At 37.0% G+C, this 14,648-nt stretch overlaps 3 protein-coding genes across 5 annotated transcripts; 1 reads left to right on the forward strand and 2 right to left on the reverse strand.

Moving 5' to 3' along the window:
• Positions 1-341: 341 nt before the first annotated feature.
• Positions 342-1,283, forward strand: LOC107272837 (ribonuclease H2 subunit C). The gene is made up of 3 exons (XM_015750389.2): positions 342-697; positions 835-1,067; positions 1,164-1,283. Exons 1-3 carry the CDS (start codon positions 550-552, stop codon positions 1,194-1,196), a joined length of 414 nt encoding a protein of 137 aa, XP_015605875.1. The 5' UTR covers positions 342-549; the 3' UTR covers positions 1,197-1,283.
• LOC107272843 (transmembrane channel-like protein 7) lies at positions 1,268-6,459 on the reverse strand. 2 transcript variants are annotated; one of them, XM_025090403.1, is made up of 5 exons: positions 6,192-6,459; positions 5,816-6,022; positions 5,572-5,749; positions 5,136-5,377; positions 1,268-4,914 (listed from the first exon to the last, which is right to left on the reverse strand). In XM_025090403.1, the coding sequence occupies exons 3-5, from the start codon at positions 5,747-5,749 to the stop codon at positions 3,004-3,006; spliced, it is 2,331 nt and encodes a 776-aa protein (XP_024946171.1). In that variant the 5' UTR covers positions 5,816-6,022; positions 6,192-6,459; the 3' UTR covers positions 1,268-3,003. The 2 variants fall into 2 exon arrangements, with proteins under 2 accessions (XP_024946171.1, XP_015605897.1); XM_015750411.2 differs by having other exon boundaries at positions 5,572-6,123.
• Positions 6,460-6,690: 231 nt separating this feature from the next.
• Positions 6,691-14,546, reverse strand: LOC107272440 (heterogeneous nuclear ribonucleoprotein U-like protein 2). 2 transcript variants are annotated; one of them, XM_015749606.2, is made up of 10 exons: positions 14,292-14,546; positions 13,163-14,013; positions 12,896-13,079; positions 12,078-12,817; positions 11,732-11,860; positions 10,251-10,419; positions 9,668-9,910; positions 9,241-9,511; positions 8,808-9,120; positions 6,691-8,234 (listed from the first exon to the last, which is right to left on the reverse strand). In XM_015749606.2, exons 1-10 carry the CDS (start codon positions 14,419-14,421, stop codon positions 8,076-8,078), a joined length of 3,189 nt encoding a protein of 1,062 aa, XP_015605092.1. In that variant the 5' UTR covers positions 14,422-14,546; the 3' UTR covers positions 6,691-8,075. The 2 variants fall into 2 exon arrangements, with proteins under 2 accessions (XP_015605092.1, XP_015605100.1); XM_015749614.2 differs by having other exon boundaries at positions 8,099-8,234; positions 8,752-9,120.
• Between the last annotated feature and the right edge of the window lie 102 nt (positions 14,547-14,648).

Consider the following 14,648-nt stretch of genomic DNA (forward strand, 5'->3'; position numbering starts at 1 on the left):
TAAACATACACTGTGAGACACGTGAATAACCTCACCTTACTTTTTGCAGTTCCTTGTACAGTCAACCGCTTTAATGGTGTCAACGGTAGTCACCGTGCGGTGAGGTAAGAGAGAAGATTGAGCCGTGCCTGCTCGCGTATCTTGGCCTATGCGTGCAACGCAGAAGCACTACGGTGCGAGCGAGACACCAGAGTGTCGCTCGGTGCGTCCTTGTTGCACAGCACGAGTGTAAGCGAGACGCTAACAAGGCCACTCATGCGCAATAGGGAGCTTGGTGGGGGACTGCTCGTGTCCGAGCGCACGCTCTTGCTCTCTCTCTCTCTCTCTCAGCTAACGCTCTATGACGAGGAAAACAGCTACTACCCCGATAAGAAACGAGACGGAGCTATGCGATTCGGTAGTGGGAATGAGATAGACTTTTCAATTATCCATCCTCGTCAAACAGCGTTACTAAGAGACAAAGAGAGATATGTGCGACGTGGTAGCTGAGACATTTGTCCTAGCCAGTTTACGTCATTGTGTTTTTAAACGAGAGTCTGAATTTTAATAATGGCGATTCACCTGCATATCAAAAAAGAAACATTGGAGAGCGAAAAGGAGAGTGTACTACACCTGATGCCTTGTAAAATAGATGGCGACGAGACCGCAAAGGTTTCTAAATATTTTACTCCTTACATTAGTGAGGTTAATGACGATTGTGAGTTATAAACTTGCAAGTAATTTTACATAGTTTCTGTATGATATAAGTAATTTATAAAATTACTCCTAAATGCACGACTATTACAATAATATATAGTTTTCAATTCGAAATCAATTTTCTTTTTTGGTTCTTAGACAAACAAGCAACGTTCCGTGGGTATCCTCTTCAGGGCCGTAAAATAAAGGTACCCAAAGGTTACACGGGTTACACGTTTTACGAATATGAAAAACCAGTGGCTAATAATACCGACAGGAATCTCTATAGTACAGGAAAATTTTCTGAATTTACTTATTGGAATTATGATAAAATTCCATCCAGGAACGATGCCCTTTCTGGTGCTTTGGATTGGATAGATATTGCTGAAGCGGTTAGTAAGAATTTATTAAATTTAAAACGTTCTTTTGTAACGTATTCCAATGAATAAGTAAAAATTTGTTCTTTCTTTTCCTTTTAATAAATGCAGCTGCATTCTACAGATGAACCTACGAAGAGTTAACTAATGTGGTTATTAGAGTACAATATTATTCTCTATGCCAAAAGTGTTCTTGATATTTTAATAAAATGTGGTTTTTAAGTAACTAAAGCATTTGTATTCTTTTTTTAATTTAACACCTTTCAGTATTTGGTAACTCGTTAATGACCCACTTTAGTGAGTGTTTAATCAGTTTATTCTTATTACGACTATGTATAATATCTATTGTTATATTTATCGTCACTACATATATTTTATATGATAAAACTTACTTTTGTATACTGGGCAAGATATCTATTTGTTAATTTAAGCAGAATGTAAAATAACAAAATAAACGAAATCTTGTCTCATATTTACACTAAAAAATGTACAATGTTTATGGGCGTTACGTTTATAAACTAGATATGCATTAATTAATAAGACTAGCACAATTACGATTATAATCTTAAACTTATGGTTCATTTTAATTAATTCTAATTAGATGTGCTTCGCCCATTTTCATTTTACATTATTATCTACTAATATAGATGAACTGAAAAATTTTTAATAGGCGCTGTTTTTTTCATCTTTAAAAAAGATTCATTATTTTCTTAAAATTCGTTCTGTAATTTTCTCCTTTTTTAAATTTCTTGTTCTTTGATACTTTACATTTATGAACATTTTCAAATTCAGGCCATATTCTCCTGAAGAACACTCCTGTTCTTGTCACTTTTTATTTTATCAAACACCAACCCTAAACGAATTTCTAGATGACCTTAGAAAAATGTGTACAAAAGTATTTTTTTTATCAAAAATGGAATAATTATTCTAGTAAATTAATTTTTGGCCACGTTATCGCAATGTTTCGTTTTTTAAATTTTTTGTTTAATATTAGAAATATGAGTATACTATACTTGCACTTTTTTTCCACATAATGTTTTAACCTTTTTATGGATAAAGACGCGACTAAAAGCAAATAGACGTATGTTTGCTGAAAAACCTATGCTTACATACCTTTTGCTTTTAGTGACGTGATAGTTAATATGACTATTAAAGATATAAGTTAAACTAAATTTATAAAGAAGAATGTATTCTTAACAAAAAATAAAATAACATAGCTGTACGTGGAATATAATACTTAAAGCACCTTTGTGACTGAAAGGATTAAACTATTTAAGTACACGTTGTATATAATATCTTATGAACGCGAAGAGATTGAATAAATGGACAGTTATAATCAATAGGCCTGCAATATTGATTTTAAAAAAAGGGGGGACAAGCAGGAACAAATTTTTCACATACTACTACTATACAATAGTTACGATATATGTATGTACAAAATTTGAGATAATTTCGCGCTAGATCTAGTGATATTCTAATCTAAAAATAGGTCCGCAATTTTATCACTTTTGTCCAATTATGTAGAAAGCACCTAAATTATAATTTTTTTTCTCCACGTTTGATCGCTCGTGCCGTAAGATCATAAAACAAATTTGTGCCAGCGAGAACTCGTACTTTTCATCACTTTTTTGTAAATTTTTCAAAACTTGTGCAATGATGAATGCAAAAAAAATGAAAGTGGTAAAAAGTATTGTCATACAAGGCGTGGATTTTTCTCATGGGATGTATAAATAAATAAAATCCTCTTTGAGGTATAACCGATATTTAAATTATTTATCCATGTAAAATTTGAGCAGATGGCTAGTAAGTGTTTTTGTTATTTATGAATATCTCTACTATATGTGTTGTTTTGGTCCTGTCAATTAAATGCTGTGTAATTAATGAAACAATACTGTCAATCACTGTATAGCATACAACAATGATGATAAATTATTATTCAATAACAAAGGATTTACGTAAAAGTTGCTAACTCGTTAGCTTGATCTTGACGATACTTTGCTTGATCCTGTTGCTGTTTAATAAAAGCACTTAGTCTATTCAATAAAAATTGCTTATCATGACCTTCGAGTATCAACTGATTTTTCAGCACAGTTACCATATGTTTATTGGCCACAGTCACGGCATAATAATAGTAAAGTAATAAAGACAAAACAACAAAAGCTGGGATACCAAAACCGGCTGTACCCAAGAAGAAAAGTGTAGACTGTAACCAATTTGGAAATTGCATAAAAGTCTCTATCATCAGCGACCAAACTGTATCATAGCCTCGAAAAGGTCCACAAGACTTGGATGGTTGTAATTCAGCTATTATATAGCTCACTGGAATGATAGCTAGTACGTAGGATAGCAATAGTATGAACATAAACAGTGAATTGGATCTGCTGGCACGATAGACTTGACTAGCTGGTGTGCAGTTTACCAAACAAGCAAACTTTTTTATATAAAACATAAGAAATGTACCTATAATCGCCATTAACGGTAACAATGGTGTAAAAAACAAACCTAACCAACAAATTGTTTGGGAATAGACAACATCAAGTACATGCTTGGGTAGATTGAACTCTTGTTCACCTACAAAGCGCAATATCTTGTGCTCCGTATGATGCGCCAATAATGATCGTGGGAAATTAATGAAGAAGGTTACAAAGAATTGGATGAAAAAGTCTGTTAGGTACAGCTTAAAGAATTGCTGACCTACGAACGTCTCCCAGCACATTGGACGTCTACCTGATGAGCTCGTGCACTCATCTTCCTCTACCTTAACTGTTACTATTGTGTAAAAGCTAGTGAGAAGCACGGCTAGAGACGCCAAACGTAAAAACACTGTTCTGATTAAAGTTACTCTTACAACAAACAGTGGACTGTAATTCTCTAATGCTACCAGGTAGTAAAATATGAAAGGCAGCACCATATTTAAGCCCACGATACAAATATAGGGTAAGAATTCATAAACCATCTGAATGATGTTATTCAAGGATATGTAACTTAGATCTTGCGACCTCGTAATTGTTTGAAGATTCACTTGTCCGAATGAAAATTCAATGACGTAGAACAAAAAGATTCCAGCACAACCCAAAATGGAAATGACTAAAAGATTTATAAAGAGTCTTATCAAGAATAACTTAATTTTTTCCTCACGTGTACGATTCTGGCGTTCCTCCTCCATCTTTTCAGCTTCAAGAAAGGCTTTAATCTCATTATAAAGTGCTTTGTGCTTTATATTAGCGCTTTTTTCATTTTGTATACAATAATCCCAGCCTCCAAAGATAATATTGCAGTACTGATAAAACTGGCCCTCACCTTCCACAACACGTTCCTTGAAACCTTTCGCTGCTGCTCTCACTATAGCTATTAAGCTCATTAAAAATACTGCAGTAACCACACAGATATAAGCCAGAGGAAGGTTATAGTAGACATTTTCTCCAATGAGACCGTAAATCTGAGAGGTATATACTCCATAAAAGAGCAAGGTGTACTCTAAAAGGCCTCCACCTTGCACCAATTCAATGACACTGTTACTCACGTTAGTAGAGTTTAAGTAAGCTTCAGAGCAACAGGCTATACTGTAGTTATCAGAGGTACCGCAGCTCTCACTTTCTGGTGGTTCCAAGACTATCACTGGCAGGACGATGAAGAAGAATATAACGGCGAAAACAGTAATGTTCAAAAACATTAGCCATTTGATGAACAGGAAATACGCGACGATACCGGTACCGAAGTTACCCCCAATCTTTTTCAGACTATGATTCCATAACTCTATCTTCGAGTATGTCTCCTTTATACGACTGCTGAATTCCTGCCAGGCTTTACGACGTTGCCATTTTAGTTGATCAAAGCCTTGAAGACGTAGCTTGGTTGCACTCTGAAATAAAAGCCCAATACTGTTTGCTCATATATTCTTGGTAAAAGTAAATCAAAATTTTGTCCTAGTCTGTACTTGTAATATCTACTTATAAGGTATCTAAAGCAAGTTCCAGGGCATCAATAAAAATGCTAACTATTACTCACTATTTGCGACATACTAAATCAAACTCAATGATACATATTCTTTAATTACTACTATTCATTTTCATTGTACTATACCTGCAACTGATTCTTCAACTGCATCTTTTGTGCCATACACACTGGCATAGCTTTTATCTGCATTATCTCTTCCCATGTTCTTTCTTCATTTGAAAGATTTTCTGATAAATCAGGAAGCATGGAGACTGCTGCATCGTGGACATTCATAGACATTCTTCTGGCTGTACTTGCTCCACGTGAACGTGTACTCGTACGTCTTCTCAAAGTTGTTCTGGGCTCATTGCGGACACGTTTTGTTGTGGCTGAATCACCAACAATAATGAATCAGTTAAGTAGTGATACTTGGCATTACAGGAAATCAGATAATCATAAAGATAAGAGAATGATATCTCTATCTTGAGCCACGATTCTATTGTAACACTGTGAAGATAAGCTTATAAAAGTGATTAGGTAGTTCTTACATCCATTGAAGATTTCAAGAATGGTTTAGACTCACCAACACGAGACTTCTTGCTAGGAAGTAAAGTTGCAATGTGAGCTGGATCCCGTTGCAGAGCCTGTTGAAGATCTGCCTCGATTGCAGCAGGATAACTCTCCTGATAAAATTCTGCACCAGCTTCTTCCCACCCTTGGCCACGACCACCACTACGTTTCTTCTTTTCACCTCCAGACATCTTAATTTTGATCTATTCAAAATCAAGTCTAGACCCGAAGAATAGCTTTGACAATACAGAGTGTACCTTCCACAGAAGTCAAAGAGTATTTTCGATGAAAGAGGCAGGACATCTTATACTACTAGTAATAGGTCCACAATGATTATAACATCCAAAAGTTTCAATCATAAATCGTTCCTCCAGCAGGATGCGGTTACAAGAGGATTCCCAATGCACATAGACTGACTCCACGAAAACCATTTAGTCGTCAGTAATCTTCGTTGTTTCTTATCGCTACAAATATATTTAATCGGTCATTAATTTACATTTTGCTTTTATGCTTTCGTACAAGGGTTCATTGGACATTGTATCTATCTATAGACGTGATATGGAAACTGCAAAAAATAGAGTAATTTCTCATTCTATAAAAAATCAGCGTCATATCCATAACATTATATTTTACCCAGGAAACACGATCCATCTTGATAATAGTCAGACCCTCAAAAGTCTTCTTGATTGCACTACGAATGTATTCTGACGTAGCATTCATCAACTTCAACATTTCTATTGCCCCGCGTAATCTACATAAATATTTGTAGGCACAGATACATGAGACATGGGAGGAATAAGGAAATTCCTTCAAATTACAGATTTTTGAGGCCGAACAGAAAATTCTATGAAAAATGCTACCGTCAACTCTACCAACAAACTTGGTAGTTTCATGAAAATCCCTATTTATGGGGCGCGCATATAATCGTATTCAACATATACACTATATTTTTTTATAAATTTTGAAAAATATTTCTAATACGCTGCAAAACTGAATCTGAAAGTTTCTTAACTCAAGATGTAACATTCCTTACCACTTATAAATTTTCAGATTATCGTCCCTTTCAAAGATATTTTTATCACAAATTTCAACGAAATTCCCTATAAAATTCAAAAAATAAATAAGTAACTGCTACCTGTGTATTTTTAAATTTATTTTTCATTAATGAGTTTGTACATTCTTATCAACAAATAAGTTCATTAGACTTAAATTTTCCTTGTTTCTCATTTAAATATTTCGCTTTTACTCTTTTCTCGTCTTTGTTCTCCGTTCGTCGCTGTACGTAGAAAAAGTGCGAACTAGCTAATTGCAGTACTAATGATACCACAAGACGACTAAGTTTAATTTTATTTTATTTTATTTTTTCCATCATTAGCATCCTTTGTTATTTTTTATTATTATCGTATGACGAATGCGAGAGAATTCTCTGTCATAAAAGAAATATTCGCGGCGGTAGCATCATACATAGCAATTAAGTTTTAACCGTATACGCCTATACAGGTCTATAAAGTAATTTTTTGTTTAAATATATCCTTGGGGGGATCTCTTAAAAAATATGTCACATACTTTTTTTTTGTATTTTACGTTTCATAATTATCGGCATTAAGATCCCCACAATGGGCTTCACATGCCCTTGCCAAACTTACTTCCGGTTCATTTTTAAAGGTTCTAAGGGTTTCTTTTTTTTAATTATTGATACTTATCTTTTGTCTTTATATAATCATTCTTTTCTCGTGAAAAAAATTTCGCGATATATGGCTCCGTCGCCCGATTATCGGGATAACATTGTTGCCTATAATCTGTACAAAGTTTATCATTTGATAATGAATAGAGACACAGAGAGGAGTGACAAAAATACTCTGCGAGAACACGAGATCATAACGAGGAGATCAAGGAGGCGTTATCTACTTTGTATACATGTAGATATAGATATTACAAAAAAAAAATTGAAATTCTGATAGTTGGTAAAGTCATCAAAATTACATCCGCAGATTGAATTCGAAAAGACAATTGGCAATAACGTGCGAAAATTCTCAAGGGCTTCTGTTCAATATGATACACACAGTTCACTTTTCTTTTTCTATGATATATGGTTACATGCATCTCCTTTGTTCTTCCACAATGGATCCCGATGGACAAGTAGAAAATGCACACGTGAAACAGAAAAATATGGTGGATGCAACGATGCCACCGGAAATTCTGTATCAGACAAAAGATCCTCTTCGAAAAACGACTCAGCGATTGCAAGCATTGACGAGGGTCAAATACTCGTCATGCAGAATGTCCTTATATCCCACTTTAGCACAGCGTGAACCTAAGACCTTGATCACTGAGGATAACGAAGTGGGCATGTCACGATCGTTTGCGTGGGCGTCAGCCATGGTTAAAATTGAAAAAAAAGTCACGAGACAAAATCCCACCGTTCTCCTTGTGTCTTTGACTTTGCTCAAGTTCAAAGCTTAACGCTGTCGTACTCGGTAATGGTTCAAGCAACCAACAACAGCTTCTGGAGCTTTTTTATTTCTGTTGCTGTGCTTGTTGCTGAGAATTTGCGCTTGCTGTTTGAGCCGGAAATGTATAAGCTTGAGTGTATCCCTGCCAATTTTGGGGATATCCATAACTGGCTGCAGTGTTGGTGGTAGAAACTGTTGTTGCGGTGCCTCCCGTTGTTGTTGTCTGCAAGCAGGATAGATCGCCAAGATTAGACTTATTGATAGATGTCCGAAGCTGCACAATGAGATTACAAATCCTTCACATGAGCAAGGATCAGAAAGTTAGGTTAGGTTAAGTGAGACTTAAGATTTCAAACACCATTATAGAAAAATATATATTGAGATATTGGACTTGCCGATATCTCTGTAGGTTACGGTAGATCTTTGTTTTCCTTTGAAATATATTATTAAGTATGTAGTGCCAGTTGAATGCCGTAAAATTTGTCAAAAGACTCGGTCAATCTCGCGCTAAGTGTACCTTATTTTCACTGAAGTATCTAGGATATACTAATATTAATTGCTAATAGAATTAAATACGTGTAAAGAAATTTGTAACAGGAGCCATTTGCTTATTTGATTGAAGATACTTAGCTATGCTAAAATCAAGTCTCTAGTACAGTTAAGGTGCATCGAAACCCTTTGTTTTATTCAGATCAACTAATAATTTAAATTCTACTAGTATTATTCAGTGGCGTCTATACCTTACTTTCTGTTCCACTCTAGTAAGATTTACTGTGGTGGATTATTGTTTGCTTACAGCCTGGCCACCAGCTGTGGTTGTCTGTCCACTTTGTTGTTGTTGTTGTTGTTGTTGGCCCCAATACTGATTGTAATACTGTGAGTTCCAGTTATTCCAATTTCCGTTGCCATAGCCTTGCTGACCGTACCCAGACTGATTATAACTTCCTTGACCGTAACCTTTCCAATTTCCCCAAGAAGATTGTTGACCCCAACCGCTCTGTTGGCCGCTCCAGTTATTTTGTTGTTGTGACTGTCCACCACTGCCACTTGACCAGCTACTACCTGGTTGGCTCCAGTGGCCTTGTTGTGGCTGTGAACTTTGGTAGCTCCTGAAAAATAAAAAAAAAGAACAATCGAATATAGAGTATATATTTAAAAAAAACCTTTAGATGAGCAGGAACAAAAACTATGGAACCATATACAACTATATATAACTTTAAATGGTATACCCCATAGGAGCCCAGTTTCCTTGTCGCGAAACTGCTTGTCGATTTCTATCATTTCCTGGTCTTCTGTCACCTCCACTGCCTCTTCTTTCTCCTCCACGATGTGAAGATGATGGCGTGGCACTTGGACCGCCACGACCACCTCCTCGCCAACCGCCACTAGGAGGTCCCCCATAGCCTCCGCCGTGTCTCATATGACCACCACGCTGCTGCCTGTCCCGCCATCCTGAATTGCTTCCACCACGCCAACCTGAATTTCTATTCCTATCAGGATCTATAAACAATCAAGTATGATTAAAATTTGTTCCTGTGAACATTTAACGTAATACTGCCATTTTAGAATGAGTGCTACAGAGACTAAGCTATTTAATGACAGTGCAGAACCATCTATAGTGTTACTACTTCACAAAACCAAGAAAAAAATACTTACATCCTCTACGATCGCGATGATCTCTGCTATCTCTGGAGTCCCTACTATTTCTCGAATCTCGACTATCCCTATGACTGTCGCTCCGTTCGAATCTAGGCTTCTTGTTCACCTGTTGCTGTCCAAACCCAGCATCCCTTCCCTCCTTATTATATTTCTCAATGATCTTCTTGGCTTCGTCTTCTGGCAGGTCAGACCACTCGACAACGTCGAAGGATTCACCAGTAGATGGCGAGCTGAAATTCGCTGGAAGGTCGGAATAAGACATTCAGTAAATCTCAGCGAACAAACAATGAGCACTCCTCTCAGAGAGGACAATTAAAAAAAAAAAGAAAAAAGGAAGGAAGAAGAGTATGCATCAGGTTAGTCAGCTTCCCAGATTATTCGTTACTCATTGTTTGGGTCAAGTGAGATGATATTAGAATGTATCCTGAGCATCAGCAACGGGCGGAACGCATAAGCCCTGGGAAGCTCACCTTGTGGCAACACAATATGACAATTGGTGGCTAGGCTCGTCGAGAGACGCACCCTAGTTATTTTCGTAGAGGGTGCGCATGTGCTCTCGATGAGGGTTTTAGGGACCAACCTTTCATTTCCAGGACCGCGGTATCAGGAACATCCTTGCCTTCGATCGCCTCGCGCTTCGCGGTGCGCAACTTGAACTCTTCATCCGTTGGTACTACAACTACCGCCCTCCGATGGAATCCATAGAAATGCCTCATTTTGCGCCTTTGTGCGGAAGGATATACGTTTGTCTGTATCGGTTCCATAGAAAATACAGATTTCATGAGAATTTGCAATGATGCAATCGGTTTTCTAAGACGTCGCCGCCGCGATGCGCATGCGCGCACGCGGAGAATAACCACTTGGTCATTCGGGCAATTAATCCATTTATTAATTAGATCTATTAAGTCTCGATGGAGGGGGCGCTTAATTAATAATACATCATAATATATATAGGTATATATAGAAAAGTATGTAGATGTTTTCCTTGCCACGAAATTTCTTTTGCTTCCTCGATTAACTCTTTCATTTTTCCTTAAAAGCGACATAAGCGCTCTTATCTTTCGCTTCTCCTTTAATTACTAATGCTAATTTACTTACCAGGAAGTGCCTATCTAATCGTTTTCTCTTGGTACTTGAAGCATCGTAAGGAACTTTTTTTTTTAATGGTTATTAAATATTAAACAATTTTTAAGTGCAATTCAAAGCAGGTATTTTCTTGTTCATGTTTCAAAAGTCGATGGCAGTGCTATAGCTAGTAATTCCGAAGGAAATATCATTTGCATGTTTTTTTTATATTCGTTACTCAATAAACGATTTTCGGAAACTATTCACATTTGATTGATCATTGCTGCACGAGCAAAACTTAAATTCTTATTAGATGTTATCATTGTATGATAATTTCGTCCACATTTCTAATTTTAATGGAATTCTTCATTTTTCCTAACTAAAGGTCCTTAGCCATAATGAAACTTACCTTGAAATTTAGCGTTACTATAACGACGTTCCCAATACGGTAAAATAGCTTAAAAATAATCGTACCTGTTTGTCGTAAAGTATTTCAGATTGTGAATATTCGAATAACCAAATTGTTAAAACAACAACTTTTGTAAATCACAACAAAAGTGGTTAATCAACTACATTTAGCAATTCGAGTACACGACTGGAATTAATGATGATGCTGAAACGTACCCGAATAAAGCAAAAATTTAGCAGAGATTACTTACGAAATTCAGGCTGCTTACACACCAGATCTTCCAATACGATTTTTTACTTTTCTTTTTGTACAAGTCACAGCCAAACTTACCAAAGAGTTCTCTGACATTTTTTCTTAATACTCATACTTTGACATTCAAATTTTCAAAATGGAATTTTCTATGATTATCTTGGAGGCGAATTCCTTATGGCTTCTAACAGTATATCAAGAACGACTTGATAATTCCTTGCTCTTATTTTGAGTAAGGTAGACCAAGATATATCATAATTCAACTTATGCAAATATGCTAGTTATATGCAATTAACAATCCTTGATAGTTTGATTTATGGTTTAAGTTTCAGTCTCACCTGATCCAAGATGTAGTTGCGTCTTCTGATCGATGCGACGTCCAAGAGCTTGTTAAGGGCCCGTGTGCATTTGTCGATTAGTACCTCCCAGCGACCATGATAATTTCTTTTGCGAGGTAGACCCAAAACCTAGAAAAAGAAATCGTGAAAAATTGTTTAGTACGAGAAACATATATGTAAATGCTATTAAAGAACATTAATTTTTTTTTTCAATTTCATTTCGCTTAAAAAATATTTGTTACTAGTGCCATTTATACATGCAGTTTTAGCTAACCTTATTTCACCATTGCATAGTCTTTAGTAGTAAATAGTTTTGATAATTTAATAATTGTATACAAAAACTCACCTTCATTTTGTCGATGAGATTATTGGTACTAAGAATGTTGTACATCTTGTCTGCATGTTCCACAGCATACTTGTTGGCCCAGAAAGTTTTACCTGCTGCAGGTAAACCACACATCATAATCATCTCGCAGTCTTGTTTCTTGCTAGGTCGTCTAGGTCCAGGCGTTCTGTCTTTGAGCTCGACAGTACCGACAGGTACGTATTCTACAGGAATGCCCTTAATCCAACTTTCTTCCTGGCCGAAATTGCACGCGAACGAACAATTCTTTGATAAGACGTGAGGAAACAAAGCCTTTTCACCGAGTTCCGCTTTGGAAATGGTAAAGGCCTCGCCCAAATTCTCTCCATTCAAGGTGTAAGATATGATGACGTTCTCGTCGTTGGACATGTCCAAGAAGCAGCCAACGACATCGTCTTTAGTAAAAGTTCCTCCGTAATCTGTGAACTTGTTGTTGGTGGACTTTTTCCCAGTGCCGCCGTATCCGTAACTCAACTTTTCCTCGCCAAGTTGCATTGACGTTTGCGCTACAGACCAACCAACTCTGAGAACATGTGAGTTCTCCTCATCTTGAAGATTAATTGGACAGTGTTCGATAATCTTAGTTTCATAGTAGACCTTGCCACATGTGAATCCATAGGATGCTCTGGCACCGGCCCAAATGTAACAAAAACCATCACTATGCATTGGAGTTGCTGAACAAAAACTATCCTTATTGATCATCAGATTCAGATCAGAGTCATCTGTAACATTGAAAAGCGATTGAATGTTTTGTGTGTCAATAAGGATTGGGTTGTGAATAATTTTTTGTGTGAACTTACACCACGATAGGAGCACTGCATCTTCGTCGAACTCTGGCTCATCTTCAGCTCGTATTAATGGTGGTGTAATGTGACGTTCTTCGCGAGGACTTGGTGATCTCTTTCGTTTCCGATCTTTACGATCCTTGCGATCCCTATCTTTAACTTCGCTCTCTCGTTCTGTTTGCTCTTTCATCTCTACATCCTTAAGAAAAATCCATGCATGTACAATAACTTTTGGCAAAGATAGTGAAAAACGACTAATTATAGCTATATACAATGACTAACCTCTTCTCGTTTCACAGAACTTTCTCCTTCTATTTTTTTTGGAAGTTCCTCCACTGGTTCTTCAGTTACTTCTTTCTTTATAATGTCATCTGACTCAGCTTTGGTAACTTCCGTCGATGATGGAACATCCTCCTCCATCCTTTCCTCAGCTTTTACCTGTATCGAAGCTTCTTCCATTAAAGACGAGTGCTCTTCCTCTTGGATAGGTTCTGATTTTATATCTTTATCATCTTGTTCACCTTTTACTGAACTTTCTGCTGAAGATTCTGAAGATTCTTGTACTACCTCTTGCAATTCCTCTACCATTTCTGACTTTTGTTCTCCTGTGTCTTCTACTATATCTGGTAGATCGGATATATCTTTAACGTGATCAGTTGACTTTACAGGACTTTCTCTGTCAACATTAGCATCTGATTTTTCTGTACTTTCTTCATTGTGTGAAACATTCTGTGGACTTGCCGGCAGTATATCAGCCTCTACAGATTTTAAAGAACTTTCTGGCTCTTGTTCAGATGTTTCTGCAGGTACTGGAGATAACTGTGGGTCTTCTACTTCTTTTGGCTTCTCAATAACTGACTCAGCACTTGTAGGTTCAATTTCTTGGGGTTTTTCTTGAGTTGGTGTCTTAACAGGAGAAGGCTGTTTTGCAGAAACTGGTGTAGACGGTGTCTTAGCAGCAGCCCTGGAAGGTGTTTTAACTGGTGTAGTAGCAGTAGAACTTCGAGCACCTCTGACTGGAGTCTTTGGCGTCGGGACTGTCTTTGAAGGCTCTGGTGATTTTTCTCTTGTTTCTTTTAAACTATCTCCAGTATCTTCAGTATCCGTTTCAGTGATAGTAGTATCAACTGGGTCTGAAAATAAACAGAATTTTTGTTTAAATTCCAATGAAATAATCAGCTGAACTACAGTCGTTAACGAACGAAGAGGAGTGACCTCCTTTCGCATCATAGGGAATTTCGCGCCATTCACTATGAAACAAGGATACTAAAACAACTAGGCATCGATGATTAATGATTAAATCCATAAATATAAACAAGATAAATCAAGTTTAAAGAGTGCGAGACAATTCTTGAAATAAATATTTGCAAAATATATATGAATACATTTTCTCATGTAAAATTTTACTCACGATTGCCAGTTTCTTCTTCCAACGCCTTACGAAGTCGTTCGACGAGAACCGCCTTGTTTCCTTTCGCATCTAGACCACGCTGCGATAGTTCAGCACGTAATTCAACCACTTTTAACTTCGCGGGATCCATTTTTACACAAAATCGTGCGATATACCCACGTACGCGCACTTTTTACTCAAAGAAAACGCTCCGAGAAGCCCATACACGCGTCAGAGACCCGCGCTACACACACAATATGGCTGAACAGAGTTGCATTAACGAGTCACGTAGTATAAATCACGTGATTGGCAAGGAGAGCGGGATTAGGAAACGACGCCAACTTAATAGCCAATAACAATCTTTGACTTATTTACGTT

This window comes from Cephus cinctus, unplaced genomic scaffold (assembly GCF_000341935.2).
Source record: "Cephus cinctus unplaced genomic scaffold, Ccin1 Ccin1_scaffold0087, whole genome shotgun sequence".
Taxonomy (NCBI): Eukaryota; Metazoa; Arthropoda; class Insecta; order Hymenoptera; family Cephidae; genus Cephus; species Cephus cinctus.